At 36.0% G+C, this 20,029-nt stretch overlaps 2 protein-coding genes across 3 annotated transcripts in view; one reads left to right on the top strand and one right to left on the bottom strand.

Moving 5' to 3' along the window:
- The window catches only part of LOC149805462 (uncharacterized), a 40,880-nt gene extending 33,147 nt beyond the window's left edge, over positions 1 to 7,733 (bottom strand). The window contains exons 1-2 of the mRNA XM_089950051.1: positions 7,512 to 7,733; positions 5,510 to 5,779 (exon numbers count right to left, since the gene is read on the bottom strand). Coding sequence (XP_089806177.1) covers positions 5,510 to 5,779; positions 7,512 to 7,689 — 448 coding nt within the window. The 5' untranslated portion in view covers positions 7,690 to 7,733. The remainder of the gene's footprint in view (positions 1 to 5,509; positions 5,780 to 7,511) is intronic.
- A 100-nt stretch (positions 7,734 to 7,833) lies between these two features.
- Positions 7,834 to 20,029, top strand: part of LOC149805463 (uncharacterized) — a 33,277-nt gene continuing 21,081 nt past the window's right edge. Inside the window, exons 1-2 of one of the 2 annotated variants that reach the window (XM_089950052.1) lie at positions 7,834 to 7,943; positions 16,818 to 16,999. In XM_089950052.1, the coding sequence (XP_089806178.1) occupies positions 16,862 to 16,999 (138 nt within the window). In that variant the 5' untranslated portion in view covers positions 7,834 to 7,943; positions 16,818 to 16,861. Of the gene's footprint in view, positions 7,944 to 8,053; positions 8,162 to 16,817; positions 17,000 to 20,029 lie in introns of those variants that run through there. The other variant, XM_089950053.1, reaches the window with a different exon arrangement.

A 20,029-nucleotide genomic window follows, 5' to 3' on the forward strand; every position in this document is an offset into this window, starting at 1 on the left:
AAACAGACATCATAAGAAGTCTTGTAGGGAAGATCTGATGTTGATATGATCATCTATGCAGGACAAGTAGCAATAATAAAATTTAAAGATGGCCACTGTGGTGGCCATATTGGATGATCATTTTCATTTAAGACCAATTAAATCATGGGATGCAGGGGTCTCAAAGCATTTAAGAATGAGGAGTCCATCAGTCATGGAACTCAGGAGTCCCTCACTTTCAAAAGGATAGAAAGGAAACTGAAAAGCACATGTATTACTCAATATCATGATTGAATTCTTAGTCATTTATAATATCACACTACAAAGAAAATATTTTTCAGTAATTAGAATGCTAAGTTCATTATACATGTAAATTTATAAAAATAATTTACCTCTAAAATAATACTAAAAACAAAAATAAACCAAAGAAACTTAATCTGCAAACACCTGGCATTAAACTGTAGCATATATATACAACGCAAATTACATTTATGAAATTAAACAAAGAAGGAACAAAAAAATATACTATGCAGCATATGTGCAAAAAACCCAACTAATTCAGAATAAATATGTTAATTAGTAAAATGTGTGAAGTGTCTTAAGAGCTGACCCTAAGGAATAAGGTCAAGACTGCAGATTTGAACTGTTGTCAACATTAATACACACAGGCATTAGGTACTATTACTCAAATATCACCAATCAAATGAAACATTTTCTGTGTTTTTTTCTCCTCTAATTGTTTGCTAATCTCCATCACATGTCTGTTGTCCGACTCATATTTACGAGGCAACATACTTCCCTGCACTCTTTTAAAAAAGTCTCTATTGATACTGTAGTGACTTACTGAAATCAAATGCACTTAAATAGCAGTTATTATTATTATTATTATGGAATGTCAATTATTTGAGAATCTTTGATTACCCTTCATGACTTGTGTTTAAGTCATCACCAATTTAGTTAAACCTGTTACAACAAAATAGGGTATCATTTGTTTGCCAACCAATTTCAGGTGCTTACGTACATACTCAATACAACATGGTTTACGTGAAGTATGTCAGAGTGGCATTCGGAGGGGCAGTCCTTTTCGAAACATAATTACATGTACAATGATAATGGCTTCATGCCTGTTTACTTCAGTCTAGCATTTAGTTATTCTGCACAGTGGCCATGGATGACAAAAACATAAAAAGGGGTAGCAGTAACATTTAGTTATTCTGCACAGTGGCCATGGATGACAAAAACATAAAAAGGGGTAGTAGTAGCATTTAGTTATTCTGCACAGTGGCCATGGATGACAAAAACATAAAAAGGGGTAGGAATAGCATTTAGTTATTCTGCACACTGGTCATGGATGACAAGAACATAAAAAGGGGTAGTAGCAGCATTTAGTTATTCTGCACATTGGTCATGGATGACAAAAACATAAAAAGGGGTAGCAGTAACATTTAGTTACTCTGCTCACTGGCCATGGATGACAAGAACATAAAAAGGGGTAGTAGTAGCATTTAGTTATTCTGCACACTGGCCATGGATGACAAGAACATAAAAAGGGGTAGTAGCAGCATTTAGTTATTCTGCACACTGGCCATGGATGACAAAAACATAAAAAGGGGTAGCAGTAACATTTAGTTATTCTGCACACTGGCCATGGATGACAAGAACATAAAAAGGGGTAGTAGTAGCATTTAGTTATTCTGCACACTGGCCATGGATGACAAAAACATAAAAAGGGGTAGTAGCAGCATTTAGTTATTCTGCACAGTGGCCATGGATGACAAGAACATAAAAAGGGGTAGTAGTAGCATTTAGTTATTCTGCACACTGGTCATGGATGACAAACACATAAAAAGGGGTAGTAGTAGCATTTAGTTATTCTGCACACTGGCCATGGATGACAAGAACATAAAAAGGGGTAGCAGTAACATTTAGTTATTCTGCACACTGGCCATGGATGACAAGAAGATAAAAGGGGTAGTAGTAGCATTTAGTTATTCTGCACAGTGGCCATGGATGACAAAAACATAAAAAGGGGTAGCAGTAACATTTAGTTATTCTGCACAGTGGCCATGGATGACAAACACATAAAAAGGGGTAGCAGTAACATTTAGTTACTCTGCTCACTGGCCATGGATGACAAGAACATAAAAAGGGGTAGTAGTAGCATTTAGTTATTCTGCACACTGGCCATGGATGACAAGAACATAAAAAGGGGTAGTAGCAGCATTTAGTTATTCTGCACACTGGCCATGGATGACAAAAACATAAAAAGGGGTAGCAATAACATTTAGTTATTCTGCACACTGGCCATGGATGACAAAAACATAAAAAGGGGTAGTAGTAGTATTTAGTTATTCTGCACACTGGCCATGGGTGACAAAAACATAAAAAGGGGGTAGCAGTAGCATTTAGTTATTCTGCACACTGGCCATGGATGACAAAAACATAAAAAGGGGTAGCAGTAACATTTAGTTATTCTGCACACTGGCCATGGATGACAAGAACATAAAAAGGGGTAGCAGTAGCATTTAGTTATTCTGCACACTGGCCATGGATGACAAAAACATAAAAAGGGGTAGTAGTAGCATTTAGTTATTCTGCACATTGGCCATGGATGACAAGAACATAAAAAGGGGCAGTAGTAGCATTTAGTTATTCTGCACACTGGCCATGGATGACAAAAACATAAAAAGGGGTAGTAGCAGCATTTAGTTATTCTGCACAGTGGCCATGGATGACAAGAACATAAAAAGGGGTAGTAGTAGCATTTAGTTATTCTGCACACTGGTCATGGATGACAAACACATAAAAAGGGGTAGTAGTAGCATTTAGTTATTCTGCACACTGGCCATGGATGACAAGAACATAAAAAGGGGTAGCAGTAACATTTAGTTATTCTGCACACTGGCCATGGATGACAAAAACATAAAAAGGGGTAGCAGTAACATTTAGTTACTCTGCTCACTGGCCATGGATGACAAGAACATAAAAAGGGGTAGTAGTAGCATTTAGTTATTCTGCACACTGGCCATGGATGACAAGAACATAAAAAGGGGTAGTAGCAGCATTTAGTTATTCTGCACACTGGCCATGGATGACAAAAACATAAAAAGGGGTAGCAATAACATTTAGTTATTCTGCACACTGGCCATGGATGACAAAAACATAAAAAGGGGTAGTAGTAGTATTTAGTTATTCTGCACACTTGCCATGGGTGACAAAAACATAAAAAGGGGGTAGCAGTAGCATTTAGTTATTCTGCACACTGGTCATGGATGACAAACACATAAAAAGGGGTAGTAGTAGCATTTAGTTATTCTGCACAGTGGCCATGGATGACAAAAACATAAAAAGGGGTAGCAGTAACATTTCGTTATTCTGCACAGTGGCCATGGGTGACAAGAACATAAAAAGGGGTAGTAGTAGCATTTAGTTATTCTGCACACTGGCCATGGATGACAAGAACATAAAAAGGGGTAGTAGCAGCATTTAGTTATTCTGCACACTGGCCATGGATGACAAAAACATAAAAAGGGGTAGCAATAACATTTAGTTATTCTGCACACTGGCCATGGATGACAAAAACATAAAAAGGGGTAGTAGTAGTATTTAGTTATTCTGCACACTGGCCATGGGTGACAAAAACATAAAAAGGGGGTAGCAGTAGCATTTAGTTATTCTGCACACTGGCCATGGATGACAAAAACATAAAAAGGGGTAGTAGTAGTATTTAGTTATTCTGCACACTGGCCATGGATGACAAAAACATAAAAAGGGGGTAGCAGTAGCATTTAGTTATTATGCACACTGGCCATGGATGACAAGAACATAAAAAAGGGGTAGCAGTAACATTTAGTTATTCTGCACACTGGCCATGGATGACAAGAAGATAAAAGGGGTAGTAGTAGCATTTAGTTATTCTGCACAGTGGCCATGGATGACAAAAACATAAAAAGGGGTAGCAGTAACATTTAGTTATTCTGCACATTGGCCATGGATGACAAACACATAAAAAGGGGTAGTAGTAGCATTTAGTTATTCTGCACAGTGGCCATGGATGACAAAAACATAAAAAGGGGTAGCAGTAACATTTAGTTATTCTGCACACTGGTCATGGATGACAAGAACATAAAAAGGGGTAGTAGCAGCATTTAGTTATTCTGCACATTGGTCATGGATGACAAAAACATAAAAAGGGGTAGCAGTAACATTTAGTTATTCTGCACACTGGCCATGGATGACAAAAACATAAAAAGGGGGTAGCAGTAGCATTTAGTTATTCTGCACACTGGCCATGGATGACAAAAACATAAAAAGAGGTAGCAGTAACATTTAGTTATTCTGCTCACTGGCCATGGATGACAAGAACATAAAAAGGGGTAGTAGTATTTAGTTATTCTGCACACTGGCCATGGATGACAAGAACATAAAAAAGGGGTAGTAGCAGCATTTAGTTATTCTGCACACTGGCCATGGATGACAAGAACATAAAAAGGGTAGTAGCAGCATTTAGTTTTTCTGCACACTGGCCATGGATGACAAGAACATAAAAGGGGTAGTAGTAGCATTTAGTTATTCTGCACACTGGCCATGGATGACAAGAACCTAAAAAGGGGTAGCAGTAACATTTAGTTATTCTGCACACTGGCCATGGATGACAAGAACATAAAAAGGGGTTGGAGTAGCATTTAGTTATTCTGCACACTGGCCATGGATGACAAAAACATAAAAAGGGGTAGCAGTAGCATTTAGTTATTCTGCACATTGGCCATGGATGACAAGAACATAAAAAGGGGTAGTAGTAGCATTTAGTTATTCTGCACACTGGCCATGGATGACAAAAACATAAAAAGGGGTAGTAGCAGCATTTAGTTATTCTGCACACTGGCCATGGATGACAAGAACATAAAAAGGGGTAGGAGTAGCATTTAGTTATTCTGCACACTGGCCATGGATGACAAACACATAAAAAGGGGTAGCAGTAACATTTAGTTATTCTGCACACTGGCCATGGATGACAAGAAGATAAAAGGGGTAGTAGTAGCATTTAGTTATTCTGCACAGTGGCCATGGATGACAAAAACATAAAAAGGGGTAGTAGTAGCATTTAGTTATTCTGCACATTGGTCATGGATGACAAAAACATAAAAAGGGGTAGCAGTAGCATTTAATTATTCTGCACACTGGCCATGGATGACAAAAACTATAAAAGGGGTAGCATCCTGGACGAAAATAAGGTGCATCTGTTGAGGCGCCAAAGACAGCAGCATCATATTCTTTGATGATTTCATGTGTATCTGACTCAGAAGCTCGGATTCTGGGGAGTCTTGGAATGAATGTGTATGAAAAGTGTCATAGCAATCCTCGATGTAGTTTAGTAGTAGCAGCAATAACAAGCTTGTGCTAACTCACAGATGGACAGTGGATGACGGACAATAGGCCAACCCATAAGCTCTTCTGGTCTAGGACCAGTAGAGGTAATAAAAATCGAACCATACAATTTTTAAAGCAATAAATGAAAGAATTAAGTCACCTTCTGATAGTGCTTGTCTATATATAGGAGGCTCCCACCTGAGCCTCCCATCCACTTTTCTTTGCTTATCATGAAATATTTCCCATGGTGTGCCAATCACAAAGTTCATGATCTGATAATATTCCATGTCATCATTCTTCACATGTTCTATGGCCACAGAACAGATTCTTGTAGCTTCCTTCTTCATCTGTGTCAAGCGCTGAAGAATTTCTGTTGTCAAGTGTTTGTATCGCCCATTGCTGCTGCCATTTATAATTGCTTCAAAATGACCTACATGTACAGAAATGAGAAATTACATACTGTTATGTATACAACACAAAAATCATCATCAACAACAACAGCAAAAAAAGAATCCTTGCAAAAAAATTAACAGCCTGACCTTATTATCATGGACAATTTTTTGTCTACAGCCCCAGGTATTTTATATATATGAACATGAAATTTGTGTGTGTGTGATTTGGATTTTTTAACGAAGCTTTAACAATTTTTCAGTCATATCACTACGATGTCTGCAGTGTGGCAGTTTATAGTGATGTCCCACCCAGTCACATTATCCTGACACTAGGCCAACCAGTCCTAACACTAACCTCTTAATGCTGAGCACCAAGTGAGGCAGCTGTTAGTACCATTTTTTAAAATATTTAGTATGACTCAGCCGGGGATCGAACCCACAACCTCCTGCATCTGAGGTAGACGCTCTAACCACCAGGCCACCAGAGCGGTGTAACATGACATTTGGTCATTTTCACTACCTGAACTTCAGAGGTAAATTGTATAAAAAAGAGCCTAAAACTTCTTTTTACATTTTATACATTTGGTAATTCATTCATTGCACTTTCTGAAGCTGGTATTGTCTAGTTTGGCAAAATTCATTTTCCCTATTTTAACAGCTGCTACAGATAGTGTAACTTTAGACTAATTCAGGCTGATTTCGTGAGCACAAGGGAGCAGTCATTTTAGTTAGCAGCGTGCTTGTGCTTAGATCATGTACAGTTTCCGAAAATACAATATCCAAAGAAAAGTCTGCCACATTACATTAAATTAGCATAGAGGTATGCCAACATTCTCTCCACTATGCATGTTTTAAATGCAAACAACTTCACCTTATATACATCACTCTCTCAAAAGTACATAATAACTGGTGAGTGGCCCCATAGGGAACCTCAGCACAAAAATTTATGATATGGCCATGATTACCTTAAATATGTAATAGAGCCAAATTACTAAGACTGGTTCAGGAATTTAAGTACTGCATACAATTATGTGAACTATGATTACAGGTCTGAGGAACAAATCATGTCCAAAATGAGGTTATCATGGAGTCCACTATGTTTTTTTTTTATCTATATAACGGTCAATGAAACTTCTGCTATAGGTTACCTTCTTGACGGAGATGATCACACTTAAATCCTTCTACACACTTAAATCCTTCTACCATAATGACTATTTTAAGTAAGCACCTTCTATTTTAACTTTAAGCACCCTCATTTCTCCTAATGACTTTTCTTACCCAATGAACACCTTAAGCTACATGTGATATACTACTGTCTTGTCTTTGAATCAGTTCTAATCACCGACACTGTGTATGCTTTTAAACAATAAAACAGTAAAGTTCTATATTTAAATTGTAAAGTGTACACTGTGATGTGTTACACGTTCATACATTACAGAAACAATTGTGCATCTGCATGTTGTATATCAATGTGTTGTACTTTCTTCTGATGTTACCTGATGATGAAGTATATTTTATTCTGCTGTTGTAATGTCTTTTATATAATGATGCATTTTCATTTAATCTGCTGTTACCATTGGCACTGCAATGTATACATGTATACTGTTACACTGTAAATATGTACTAAATACATACCAGTCTGTTCAATTATGAAATACGATTGTTATGTCGGTAAACAGCTCGAACCGAGCTAGTGTTTTATGTGTTTTACGAAGCCCACCGCCTTAAATAAAATTTATATAGTATTTTGTGTTCTTCTTTAGTGCTTACCCTCCACAACTCTGAGACCATAAAGGCCATCTATGTTAAGATTTTGATAATTATTGGTATAATAATTGACAATGCTTTCGAGAGCACTTAAAACAGAATGAATGGCACTGTCAATGTCATTCTGCTTTGAAAGTGGAAGGAATATCACAATCAAACAGATGACTGTGCAGACCGCCATCGTTGTTGTTGATTTGTAATTTCCTCCGGAACTCTATCGGCGCACCTCAATTGATGTACAGTCAAGGAATTGGAAAGTATTCCGAATGCACGTTGAACAGTCATCTCCCTTGAAAACAAGTTGAATTTATATTAAAGACGATTCTTCCGTCATGCGGAATATTTTGGCTATTTTCCTTTCACATTTTGAGAAGGCACTGGTGACCTACCGTTAATAACAAAGTCCAAGCGTAAATAAAGCAAGAAACTAATAATGTAATAACAATATAAAATATTCACATTTTGCAGGGGTAACAAATATGTGCTCATACAAATGATACTGTCGCTTCTTGCTACCCACTATAATTTCCACATGCCATGGTGCATGTCACACATGTCATGTAGACGAATTGGGCTGCTAATTTTAGCAACGGGGCATGATGTTTCCACCATCATAAAATGTTTAAAAATGGAATGTTTCGTGCTTAATTTGAGTATACATAATTTCCTATTATTATATCTTTCAAAACAAATTCACAGGAAACATTAAAACAGGCAAACCATTTATAACTTTTCTTTTGTTATCCTTTTTTTCTCTCAAATGCTTGACCTGTTGCAACTCGGTTGAAGTTGTGTATAATTGTAGTAAAAAATTCACTTATAGAGACTATTGAATAATTTTGTAGCTAATACTTTCTTGATAACTGAAGTTGGCCTTAGCAGGCTTGTGATACTTTTTTTTAATTACCAGACTAAGAAATTTCGACAAATGCATGAGTTTTATTTGTGCAGTAGCTGCTGTTCAACATTTGGAATCATAGCTGCTTGGGGAAAAGTCTTGCATTTGGGGATGGAAGAGTAATAATCAGATATAAAACACATTGAATTATGAATAATAATCAAATATTTAGGGACTAAACAAATAATATAAAATATTCTGAGACTGACAAACAATAAATCAACAAGTGTCAGAGTTGCTTTTCTTGGTTGCCAGTTGCAGTGTTATCTCTTCTTTGTGTGACTTAGTAATGATCCAGTAAATAATGGTCCATTTAATATTATGCTTGCATAAGAAGTACACCAGTAGAATGGCATGTGATTATCGATTGTGATTTTTTCTGATGTGCCTTTTTTTGGTTGGAGAAATTATATCTTAACAATTTGTCAACTATTTAAATTTATATTTTCTTGAAGACATGTATCATATATATGTCTCTTAATGAAGTTATACACTGATTTCTTTATGATAGTTAATATTTATTTTCAAAGCCAGGTGTCTATTGCCCATTCTAAGGGGGCATATATATTATTTACATGTATGTCAGAGTTGCTGTTTCTAGCTAGGTTGGCAAAGGTACTATAATAAGAAAACATACATGTATCAATCTTGCGATAAGTAGAAATTATTTGTTGCAGTCATGGAAAGTAATTAGTTTTTCTACAAGTGATACACACATACATACATACACACATACATATATATACATACAGCTATAACTGTCAAACTAACCACATTTGAGTAGGTAGAGTGACATTATGGCAATCAAATACATGTACTTAGTAATGCTTGTCATATTACTCAGCCACAGGTGAGCTATTACTCCTATTTTCTAGTTACAAATTAAATCACCAAGTCTAGAAAAGATTTAGTGGGCTAGTGAAGACCTTTGTTTGCCCAAAGAGTAATTGTTAGAGCAATTATCTGCCTTTCCCCTCACTCGCCCCCACCCCCAATAAATGAATATGAAAATGAATATGCAGGATATATATGCATTTGAACCATAAGCTTAGCTAAATGAATGAGGCAATGAGAAATAATCTTTGAAAAACAGGTAAAAAATAAACCTGAAACCTCAGTGCTGGCTTAATAATGCACATCTTGTTTAAATATGTTGCTGCAACATTTACAGTTTATAATTAATGATGTATTTGTTTCATTTATAATAATAGCTTTTGATACTTTAATACACATTATATTTTTAATAATAATTATGAAGTGATGTTTGAATAAGGTACATAAAAGGCAAACACAAACCTCAGCACAATCATCACAAAATACAGAAAAATATATGAAGATCACAATTCTTTGAACATGTTGATATCTGGAGAAGAGAAAAAAGTGTAATGATACTATTTAGTCATACATGTGATCTATTATTTGGAATTAATCACTGCATCAGTGTCATCAAAAAGGTAAAATCTGAGTCTCATCCCTGACATTGTCTTGGCATAGACCTGGCAATTAAAGTACCAGGCAGATTCTACCGTTGAATGCCTAGAGAGCCTGTTAATGAGACCCATGTTTAGTTGCGTGACATCTTCATTCATTCTTATAGAATATTTATCTTTCAGTTTTCTTTTGTCCTTTATAATGGCTATTTTGGCCCCAGAAATCATGAATTTCACAATTACTGGTTTTGGTACTCATGTTGGTCTGGGAATTCCATGGATAGTGATTATGTCTGTGATCCATGTTTTTACCTGTAGCTTGTTTAACTAACTGAACTGTTTTGGTCTTCAAGTTTTCACTTTGTGTCTTGGGCATGTTAAATATTTTCACATTGTTTTTTTCTAGAGTATTGTTCATTTTGATTTGATTTCTGCATTGCATCATTTGCCAGATACTAAGTCGTTTTGAGTTCTTTCAAATTCGCATTCTTCTTTTTTGAATTTTCTAATTTTCTTTCAATTGTTCATTTTCAAACACTAAAGATTCCATCCTTTCTTGCCTTTCTGTCATCTGATCTTTTATATCTTGCTCCTGTTCTCTTTTCAGCTCTATTTTCATTTTGTCTGACACCACCCCACCTAATTCCTTTCTTGTAACCAGTAAGTTGACACCTTTTGTACCCGTCCCCTTCAAGGTTGACTTAATATGCAAATCACTCTGGATTTGGTAAACACCATTCATTTCCTCAGTGTCCATGATTAAGTCTGAGTCTTTTGCTGCACTGGATTGTAAGTTATTGTTTGACCTGGTTTGGGGTTTTGAACTTTCTTTCCTTTGCCCCTGCTGACTTCTTCTTGTTGCTGTTGTTGTAGGGTTTAACGCCATTATTCAGCACAAGATAGGCTATACATGGCAACCAGTATAAATGGTGGAGGAAGAACCTGAGAAAACCCTGGGAAGAACCACCAGCCCATGAGAAGCTACTGCCGTACTGGCAAGCTGTCTCACATACCCACATTGGCCGAATCTGAGACTCGAACCCATGCAGCCAGAGGTGAGATAGCAGTGATCCATAATGGTGAGCACTTTAGACCACTCGGCCACTCGAGGCCCCCCCCCCGCAGACTTGAGTTGAGGGTAATCTGAACTGTTTTCCTTTTACTCATGATGCTAATATTAGAGCTGCAAGTGCTTTAGTTTTTTGTCATCAAAAGTTAGTGGATTAGGTTAGTATGTCTCTACAGCAAGCACACAAGAACAATCAGGGGTCATCTCAAGTAGTCAGTATAGGTCCATGCACATCAAAAAATAATACCAAAAACATTTCCATAGAATATAAAAAATATGGTTTTCCTTCTAAATCACATAGTCCTCAGAAATCCTAAGTATATGTTTCCTATGAGGACGCATTCAAAGACTAATATTTCCAACCTGAACTATTCAATCACATTTGTAACTGAAAAACACCAACACTTGAGAGAGATCTGTGTCTAGTTGCTTGCTCTGGCAGACATCTTGAATCCCTCTGGCAGCCATTTTGAATCCCATTTTCAGTAATCTTCAAAAATAGAAAAGAAAAAAAAAACACTTTCTGTATATGACTGATACATGTAGCATGTATAAATGGTAAACAATCATGATTGGAGCTGATGTAAAACTATCCCTTGGGCAGTTTAGATAGTGGCAACTAAAGGAAAAGAGGTCAGGTTATAAACCACTATTTCACATATTACTTAACTGGCTGACAATAACTAGTGAGAGGTGTTAGAAGGCAGCAGCAGGTGAGCCCATTGTACTAATTTGTATAGATAGGATCAGGAAGTGGAACAAACCATTATGATCACAGAGATGCTCAATGCCTAATCAAGAACCAAAGTTATTACATATCAATGCCTTGAATGGGAATGTTTAAGCCACATGTATTATATTTTTGGTGAGTTTGTGAACAATGGCAACTTTTCTTTGAAGTCAGATTTTACTGCATATATAGAATGCAAAGCATGATCATTTCATTTGATGGAATAGTGTTAAAGTGTGAATCATTTTTGAAGCCAATTTAGGTGGCAATTAGCTATCAGCAAAACCCAACAAAAATAAATTGCAGAACTCATGGTAGATGGAGTTTTACTTTACTTTGTGAAGCATGCCAGTAAAAAAAAAAAATAGCAGTGACTATTAATTCTTTGCACATACTGCAAACAATAGATTGGCATACATCAACGCAGTTCTGACCAGGATTCACTTAGAGATTCCAGTAGACCAGCAGAGAAATTTGAACACTTGGACCATCCAGTCCTAGTGTGGGTAGTGATGAATGCTAATGACAATTTGACAATTGTATTACATTTAAACCCCTTTGAACCCTATTGAATTTATATTTAAATTGTAGCTATAGCAACATTGTGTGACAATATTAAACAGGAGTGAAATCTTAGACATGTGGAAATTGTAGTCTAGGCTTATGGAATTTCAGTCTATTGTTTTGTTGTGTTTATTGAAGTCACCAGCCCTGTGTTTAAAAAAAATTCTCTTAATGCTGAGTGCCTAGCAGTTAAGCTTTAGTACCATTTTTATAAGTCTTTAATATGACTCAGCTGTAGTTTGACCCAACGACCCCCCACTTCCGAGGTGGACACTCTAACCACAAGGCCACTGGATAGGCCTCAAATGTTATACAAAAATATATTGTACATGTAAGCATCCTTTAGCTTACCTAATTTCATCTTCGTCATACCTCAAACCCAATGCTGTTCACCATATTGCATAATTTATACAGCCATCATGTGATAAATTGTTGCAAATAATTGTTTGATTTTTATTTTGCTTTATATTTTTATGTTTTTATTTAATTTTTGGAGGGTATTATTTTGAATATATTTTTTTAATAAAGTTGAATGTTTTTAATAAGAAATAAATCAAATATATTTTGTAAATCAAACTAAACAGACAGGCAAGGAAAGGCAATAATTGTGTATATTTAACTAAAGTATAAACATTCTTAAAAAGCTCAGAACTAAATAGTCCCTGTATTAATTAATAAATTAATTTATTTTATCTGTAATAAAAAATGTTTCATAAAGATTATATGTGTATAAATATATATATATATATATATATATATATATATATATATATATATATATATATATATATATATATAGTCATGACATTTAGTCGGACACAGGTTGGTTTGTAAAAATGGTCATTGTTTTTCTGTTCTTTTGCTTCATTTTCCATTAGCATAAAATTCCATAAGATATTTAATCATTTATAAACATTCATATTAAAAATAGGCAATGTTTACAATATAATTTCAACATTTTCTATAAGATAGAAAATAATCTACTTACAGCCTACTTTCAGTTGCTATAAACTTTATTTGACCTAATTTCATGATGTAATTATAAAGTGGGCTCGGTGAAAAATAATAGTCAGTTCTGGTTATCTCGATTGTGTTGGGGATGTAAAAGAAATCATTGACATAACCAGGTCCAGGAATTATAAAAATAGGTAACATAATTTTAAAAGTGACCTTGACCTTTATTCCTGTCTCTTACTCTTAGGTTTACAGGAATGTTGCTGACAAACAGGTTCTAGTTTTGAGATTAATTATTGTTTTATTTGTATACAGTTTTACTTTATTAACAAGAGTTGTGATTTTGCAACTTTTTAGACAGAATTCAAACTCCAGCTGTATGTAGCAGAATACAAAAGAACAGTGTTGTTAATAACTTACTCACCCACGTATACATGTACTCTCTTAAATAAAGATACATTATGTATTCTATTTGCTATTTTAATTCCACGGTCGGTGTTTAATTTGCAGTGAACATATCAAAGTTTTAATATCCTTAAACAAATAAAATAAGCTTACCTCCTGAAGAAATAAAGCAAAATATGAACTTAATACATCTAAACCTGACCACCCCTATGTAAGCTAAACAGATCTGCTTGTTTCTTTTGCAGATGGGAAAGAAATGCAATATACATGTACCTACAGCTGTCATGAATCTAACTACAGAGATTATTTAATGGAAACTGATACATTGTAATGTGTCACTATAGTCACATTTTATGAACTGAAGGCAGAATCTGAACCAAAAGACGTTAATGAACATCTGACATCACCTAATACATTGTAATGGCTAAAAGATATGATTGTTTTTTTTTTGTTTTTTGTTCTTCATGTTTTCTGACTTGGGAAAACTTATACTCTGTATATGTATTTGTTTAAAAATAATAATGTTTTAATTTTGTGCATTGAAATGTGTTGAGATCGTTATGACCCCACCTTCCCTCTTTATGAGTGTCCTTATTCTTATTACTTGTAAATTAATATTCATCGGCTTCAGCTAGTACATGTCATAATGAATATCTGTCTCAGTGTAATCTGTCATTGTTTTTGCATCTGATGCAAATCTCAGTAAAGAGCCCTTTTCAAACAACCTGTTAACTTGCAATGACATAATATTAGCCTTTACAACACGTCACGTTTTTAATGATTCCTCAGGGCAAGAACAGAAGGGAAGCCAGTTTTTCTGCCTGACAAAAAAAAATGAAAAAAATGACGAGACTGAGAACCAAATTATAGGGCCTCAACTGTCAAAGAATTGATACCAAATGCCCAAGATTATACACTCAGATGCATATGTATGGGCATATAAATAATGTGATATTGCACTCAGTAATAAATCTGTTCTTCTGTTTTTTCTGTTCACAAGTAGATCGTTTCATAAGAGAGTAAGAAATGTTACAAAAGAGAAAGCTTTCAAACCACAACGTTAAATTGTATTATGAAAAATGTGTTGATCAATTGATCACAACAAAATTACTTATAAAAAAAGAGTAAATATGTAAAAGATAACCTTTTATTAACGAAAGAGGTAATAAAACTGAATTTTTATAATGAAGGTGAGGTTCAGTAATAATGATAGATTGCACAAACATGTATTATTTTGTATTGATAAACAAAATTTATTACAATATTTTCAATACAAGATCTTGGTTTATAATGTTGTAAGGTATCCAACTCATTTCTAATTTCATTTTTAAATTGAGGTATGTCAGTATTGGTGCTATAAAGCTTTGAAAATTTGTGAAAATATAATGATAATACAATGTCCTTTTTTTTTTTGTAAACGGTTTTTAAGTAAATCAGCTGCATTATAAACATTTTTTTGTATTTTTCTCTTTTTTTGTAGTTTGAAGTGATGTGGTTTTCAATTTCGTAATCATTTAATACATTTTTTATATGATACTTCATATTGTATTTTGATTTTGTTATAATTGTATACTTGTCTACAAATAACCAATACATTGATATTTATATCCATACTAACTAGCACAATTCAAACAAATATCGTCCTGAAGCATCAAATGATCCGGTGGCCTAAGTGGTTAGAGCATTCACCTCGGACATGGGAGGTTGCGGGTTCAAGCCCCAGCTGAGTGGTACTAAAAACTTATAAAAATGGTACTAACAGCTGCCTCACTAGGCATTCAGCATTAAGAGGTTAGTGTTAGGACTGGTCGGCCTGGTGTCAGGATAATGTGACTGGGTGGGACATGATGCCACCAGTGCTAGACATCACTATAAAATGCCACGTGGCAGACATTATAGCAATATGACTGAAATATTGTTAAAGCCATGTTAAAAATCCATTTAACTCACTCCTGTAGCATCATACCAAGAAGCACCACCCCTCAGTAAATGTAGACAGAGTTTAAGTCAAAAGTTAACTGAATGATGGATGGACATGTAGATGAAAGTTGCAGAGATAAATGAAGGGTCAAAGACATATGAATGGACATGGACAGATAGATGAATGGACACTGATCGATGAAAGGTCAAAGACAGATGAATGGGCACAGATGAGTAGATGAATGAACACAGACAGGTAGATGAATTGACACAGATGAATGGACACAGGTAGATGAATGGACACAGATGGGTAGATGAATGGACACAGATAGATGAAGGGTCAAAGATATATGAATGGACATGGACAGATAGATGAATGGACACAGGTAGATGAATGGACACAGATTGATAGATGAATGGACACAGACAGGTAGATGAATAGACACAGGTAGATGAATGGACACAGATGGGTAGATGAATTGACACAGGTAGATGAAAGGACACAGACAAGTAGATGAATGGACACAGGTTGATGAATGGACACAGGTAGATGAAGGGTCAAAGACATATGAATGGACATGGACAGATAGATGAATGGGCACAGATGGGTAGATTAATGGACACCAATCGATGAAAGGTCACAGATAGATAGATGAATGGACACAGACAGGTAGATGGACATAATGAGCATGATCAATTACAATATATCAACAAAAGTGCAGATATAAAGATATTCATTCAGATTGCTGTTAGCTTTACATTTGTTAGTACTACACAGCAAAACCAGCAGATTAAAGACACTTTTAAGTATGGACTCTTGGCATGTACATTTTACCATTTTTAAATTTTGTTTTCTTTCTTATCACCATATTTATATTTATCTACTTGAAGTGATTCATGAAAAAATTTACTTGAAACAGCCTATAACACAGATTTCCTAGTCATATTTACCATGTGCTTTTTGTGGGTGAATTAGTGGATAAGTTAGCACTGTAATCCCATGTACTTCATAACAGGTTAACTTTGAGGAGTGACATTTTGTCCCGTATACATGTGTGGTAATTCCTCCAATGTGCTGTTTTGTGAACTGTTATTGTATAGGGCAAAACATGAACAGATATTGAAATCTGGACAATCTATAAAATAATGTAAGCAGAGAGTTGGCCCATAGTTGTTAAGGCATTCAGAACTTGGAGAAGTTTAAATCTTATTACCAATAAAAAAAACAGCAGTTGTGCTAAAGGTAAACAAAGGAAAAGGGGTCTGTTGTAATTTATATAGAGGTGTGTCCACTAAAGCAGGTTTCACTGTACTTAACAGATCTTCTCTGCATTTTCAGAATTTTTTCGGAACACTTGTTTCTAGAGGCAACACCCAGAGAAGATGAGTCAGCTGTTTTTGATTCACATTAGAATCAAGGAAAGTAGCACACCAGGACTGGACCTACCTATGTTTCTGACTAAAGTCACTAGTCTCTTGGGTGGTTATTCAAGTGCAACCACATGTATTCACCGTTTTAAGGTATTATTAAAGAAAGAGAGAGACAGAGAAACAAGGGGAAAGTAGAATAGATTTACATGTAGATAGATAGACCAAAGACATACAAGCATACACACAAAAAACCTACCTAAGATCAATAAATTACTTGTGATATCCAGTTTTTGTTTTGATGATCCTTAGGCGAAAGAAAATGATACTACTTGGGTTTAACTATAGTATTATTAATTGACAATACATTCATTGGTACATTGTAAATGTTAATTGGGTTTAACTATAGCATTATTAAGTGAAATACATTCATTGGTACATTGTAAATGTTAATCAGCTTTCAGATTTTTCTAGCCAGATAGATTTAATATTGTGTTTTCTTCATGTATATTGACAGATTGTAGTACATTTGAACATTTGTTGCATCACAAATCCAGCTCTCCCAAGGTAAACTAAGGGAATGGTGAGAAATTTGCTCACATATATATAACCTTACCTTCCCCTGTATCCCACCCCTACTGCATGATGCAGATGATTCATTAGTCCAAAATGGGGCATAACTCATTTGAAAATAGTTCAAGTACAGTGATTGGTCAGCATGCATATGACCAGATGGAAGGACAAAAATCCTTTTAAATTCTCACATTTATCACAGTTCTTCCTGAAATTGTATTAACATTTCAAATAATAGAAATCACAATGAGCGTGACATGTTAGCACATTGTTTCATCTAAGTTGAACATGGAAAACAGTCTCGTAATGAAAAGCTAAGACAAAAATGTGCAGTGGTAAAGCATTTAGTTAAACATCGTGCAGTTACTGAAGGTGGCGTCTCCTCCATACAGATGAATGAAACTGTAATTTATGGTTTGTCTTGGAAAGTGTCTTTGTTTCAAGCCAATTCTTGTAATTTGTCACTTGTACACCACTCACATTATAATGGAGATTAATCTATCCATTGCCTCAACCCTTCCTTGGCAAGATGAACCGAGTACATTGGATATTTTGTGTTGGGTACTGTCACTCTTGAACAGTGGTCTGTTCTGTTGCTTATTTCCTGATGATCTATACCTGTTCTACAGAGTTGGCTGGCATGTTTGTCTTCAGCTCCTGTGAAATCTCCCTTACAGCCTGTTTCTTTCATGAAGGTTGGTAATTTGTCAATGCCACAAGCTATTTCCCAAATGCAGTTTCTTCCCTGTCCATATCTGTTTTTGTAAAATCACTCTTATAGCAGCAACACAACAGGCTGCCTTTCCTTGTAAAGCACTTTAAGTGTTCCACCTCAAACACAACAGGCTGCCTTCCCTTGTAAATAAAATCATGTGTTTCACCTCAAACACAAATGGATGTCTTCCCTTGTTAAGCACTTCAAGTGTTCCAACTGAAACACAAGAGGCTTCTGTCCCTTTTTAAGCACTTAAAGTGTTCCGCCTCAAACATAACAGGCTGCATTCCCTTGTAAGGCACTTTTAAGTGTTCCACCTGAAACACAACAGGCTGCCTTCCCATGTAAAGCACTTCAAGTGTTCCACCTTAAACATAACAAGCTGCATTCCCTTGTAAAGCACTTGAAGTGTTCCACTTGAAACACAACAGGCTGCCTTCCACTGTAAAGCACTTAAAGTGTTCCACCTAAAACATAACAGGCTGCATTCCCTTGTAAAGCACTTTTAAGTGTTCCACCTGAAACACAAAGTGCTGCCTTCCCTTGTAAAGTACTTCAAGTATTCCACCTGAAACACAACAGGCTGCCTTCCCTTGTAAAGCACTTCTAGTATTCGACCTCAGACACAAAGTGCTGTCTTCCCTTGTTACGCATTTCAAGTGTTCCACCTCAAACACAAAAGGCTGCCATCCCTTGTAAAGCACTTCAAGTGTTCCACCTTAAACATAACAGGCTGCATTCCCTTGTAAAGCACTTTAAGTGTTCCACTTGAAACACAACAGGCTGCCTTCCACTGTAAAGCACTTGAAGTGTTCCACCTTAAACATAACAGGCTGCATTCCCTTGTAAAGCACTTTAAGTGTTCCACCTGAAACACAAAGTGCTGCCTTCCCTTGTAAAGCACTTCAAGTATTCCACCTGAAACACAACAGGCTGCCTTCCCTTGTAAAGCACTTCTAGTATTCGACCTCAGACACAAAGTGCTGCCTTCCCTTGTTACGCATTTCAAGTGTTCCACCTCAAACACAAAAGGCTGCCATCCCTTGTAAAGCACTTCAAGTGTTCCACCTTAAACATAACAGGCTGCATTCTCTTGTAAAGCACTTTAAGTGTTCCACTTGAAACACAACAGGCTGCCTTCCACTGTAAAGCACTTGAAGTGTTCCACCTTAAACATAACAGGCTGCATTCCCTTGTAAAGCACTTTAAGTGTTCCACCTGAAACACAAAGTGCTGCCTTCCCTTGTAAAGCACTTCAAGTATTCCACCTGAAACACAACAGGCTGCCTTCCCTTATAAAGCACTTCTAGTATTCCACCTGAAACACAAAGTGCTGCCTTCCCTTGTTACACATTTCAAGTGTTCTACCTCAAACACAAAAGGCTGCCATCCCTTGTAAAGCACTTCAAGTGTTCCACCTCAAACACAAAAGGCTGCCATCTCTTGTAAAGCACTTCAACTGTTCTGCCTGAAACACAACAGGCTGCCATCCCTTGTAAAGCTTTTCAAGTGTTCCACCTCAAACACAACAGGCTGTCTTCCCTTGTAAAGCACTGAAAGTATTCCACCTCAAACACAACAGGCTGCCTTCCCTTGTAAAGCGCTTCTAGTATTCCACCTGAAACACAAAGTGCTGCCTTCCATTGTAAAGCACTTCAAGTGTTCCACCTGAAACAAAAAAGGCTGCATTCCTTCTAAAGCACTTCAAGTATTCAACCTCAAACACAACAGGCTGCCTTCCCTTGTTATGCATTTCAAGTGTTCCACCTCAAACACAAAAGGCTGCCATCCCTTGTAAAGCACTTCAAGTGTTCCACCTCAAACACAAAAGGCTGTCATCCCTTGTAAAGCACTTCAAGTGTTCCACTGAAACACAACAGGCTGCCATCCCTTGT

Source organism: Sinohyriopsis cumingii, chromosome 2, assembly GCF_028554795.1.
Source record: "Sinohyriopsis cumingii isolate HCF-2022 chromosome 2, ASM2855479v2, whole genome shotgun sequence".
NCBI classification, from domain to species: Eukaryota; Metazoa; Mollusca; class Bivalvia; order Unionida; family Unionidae; genus Sinohyriopsis; species Sinohyriopsis cumingii.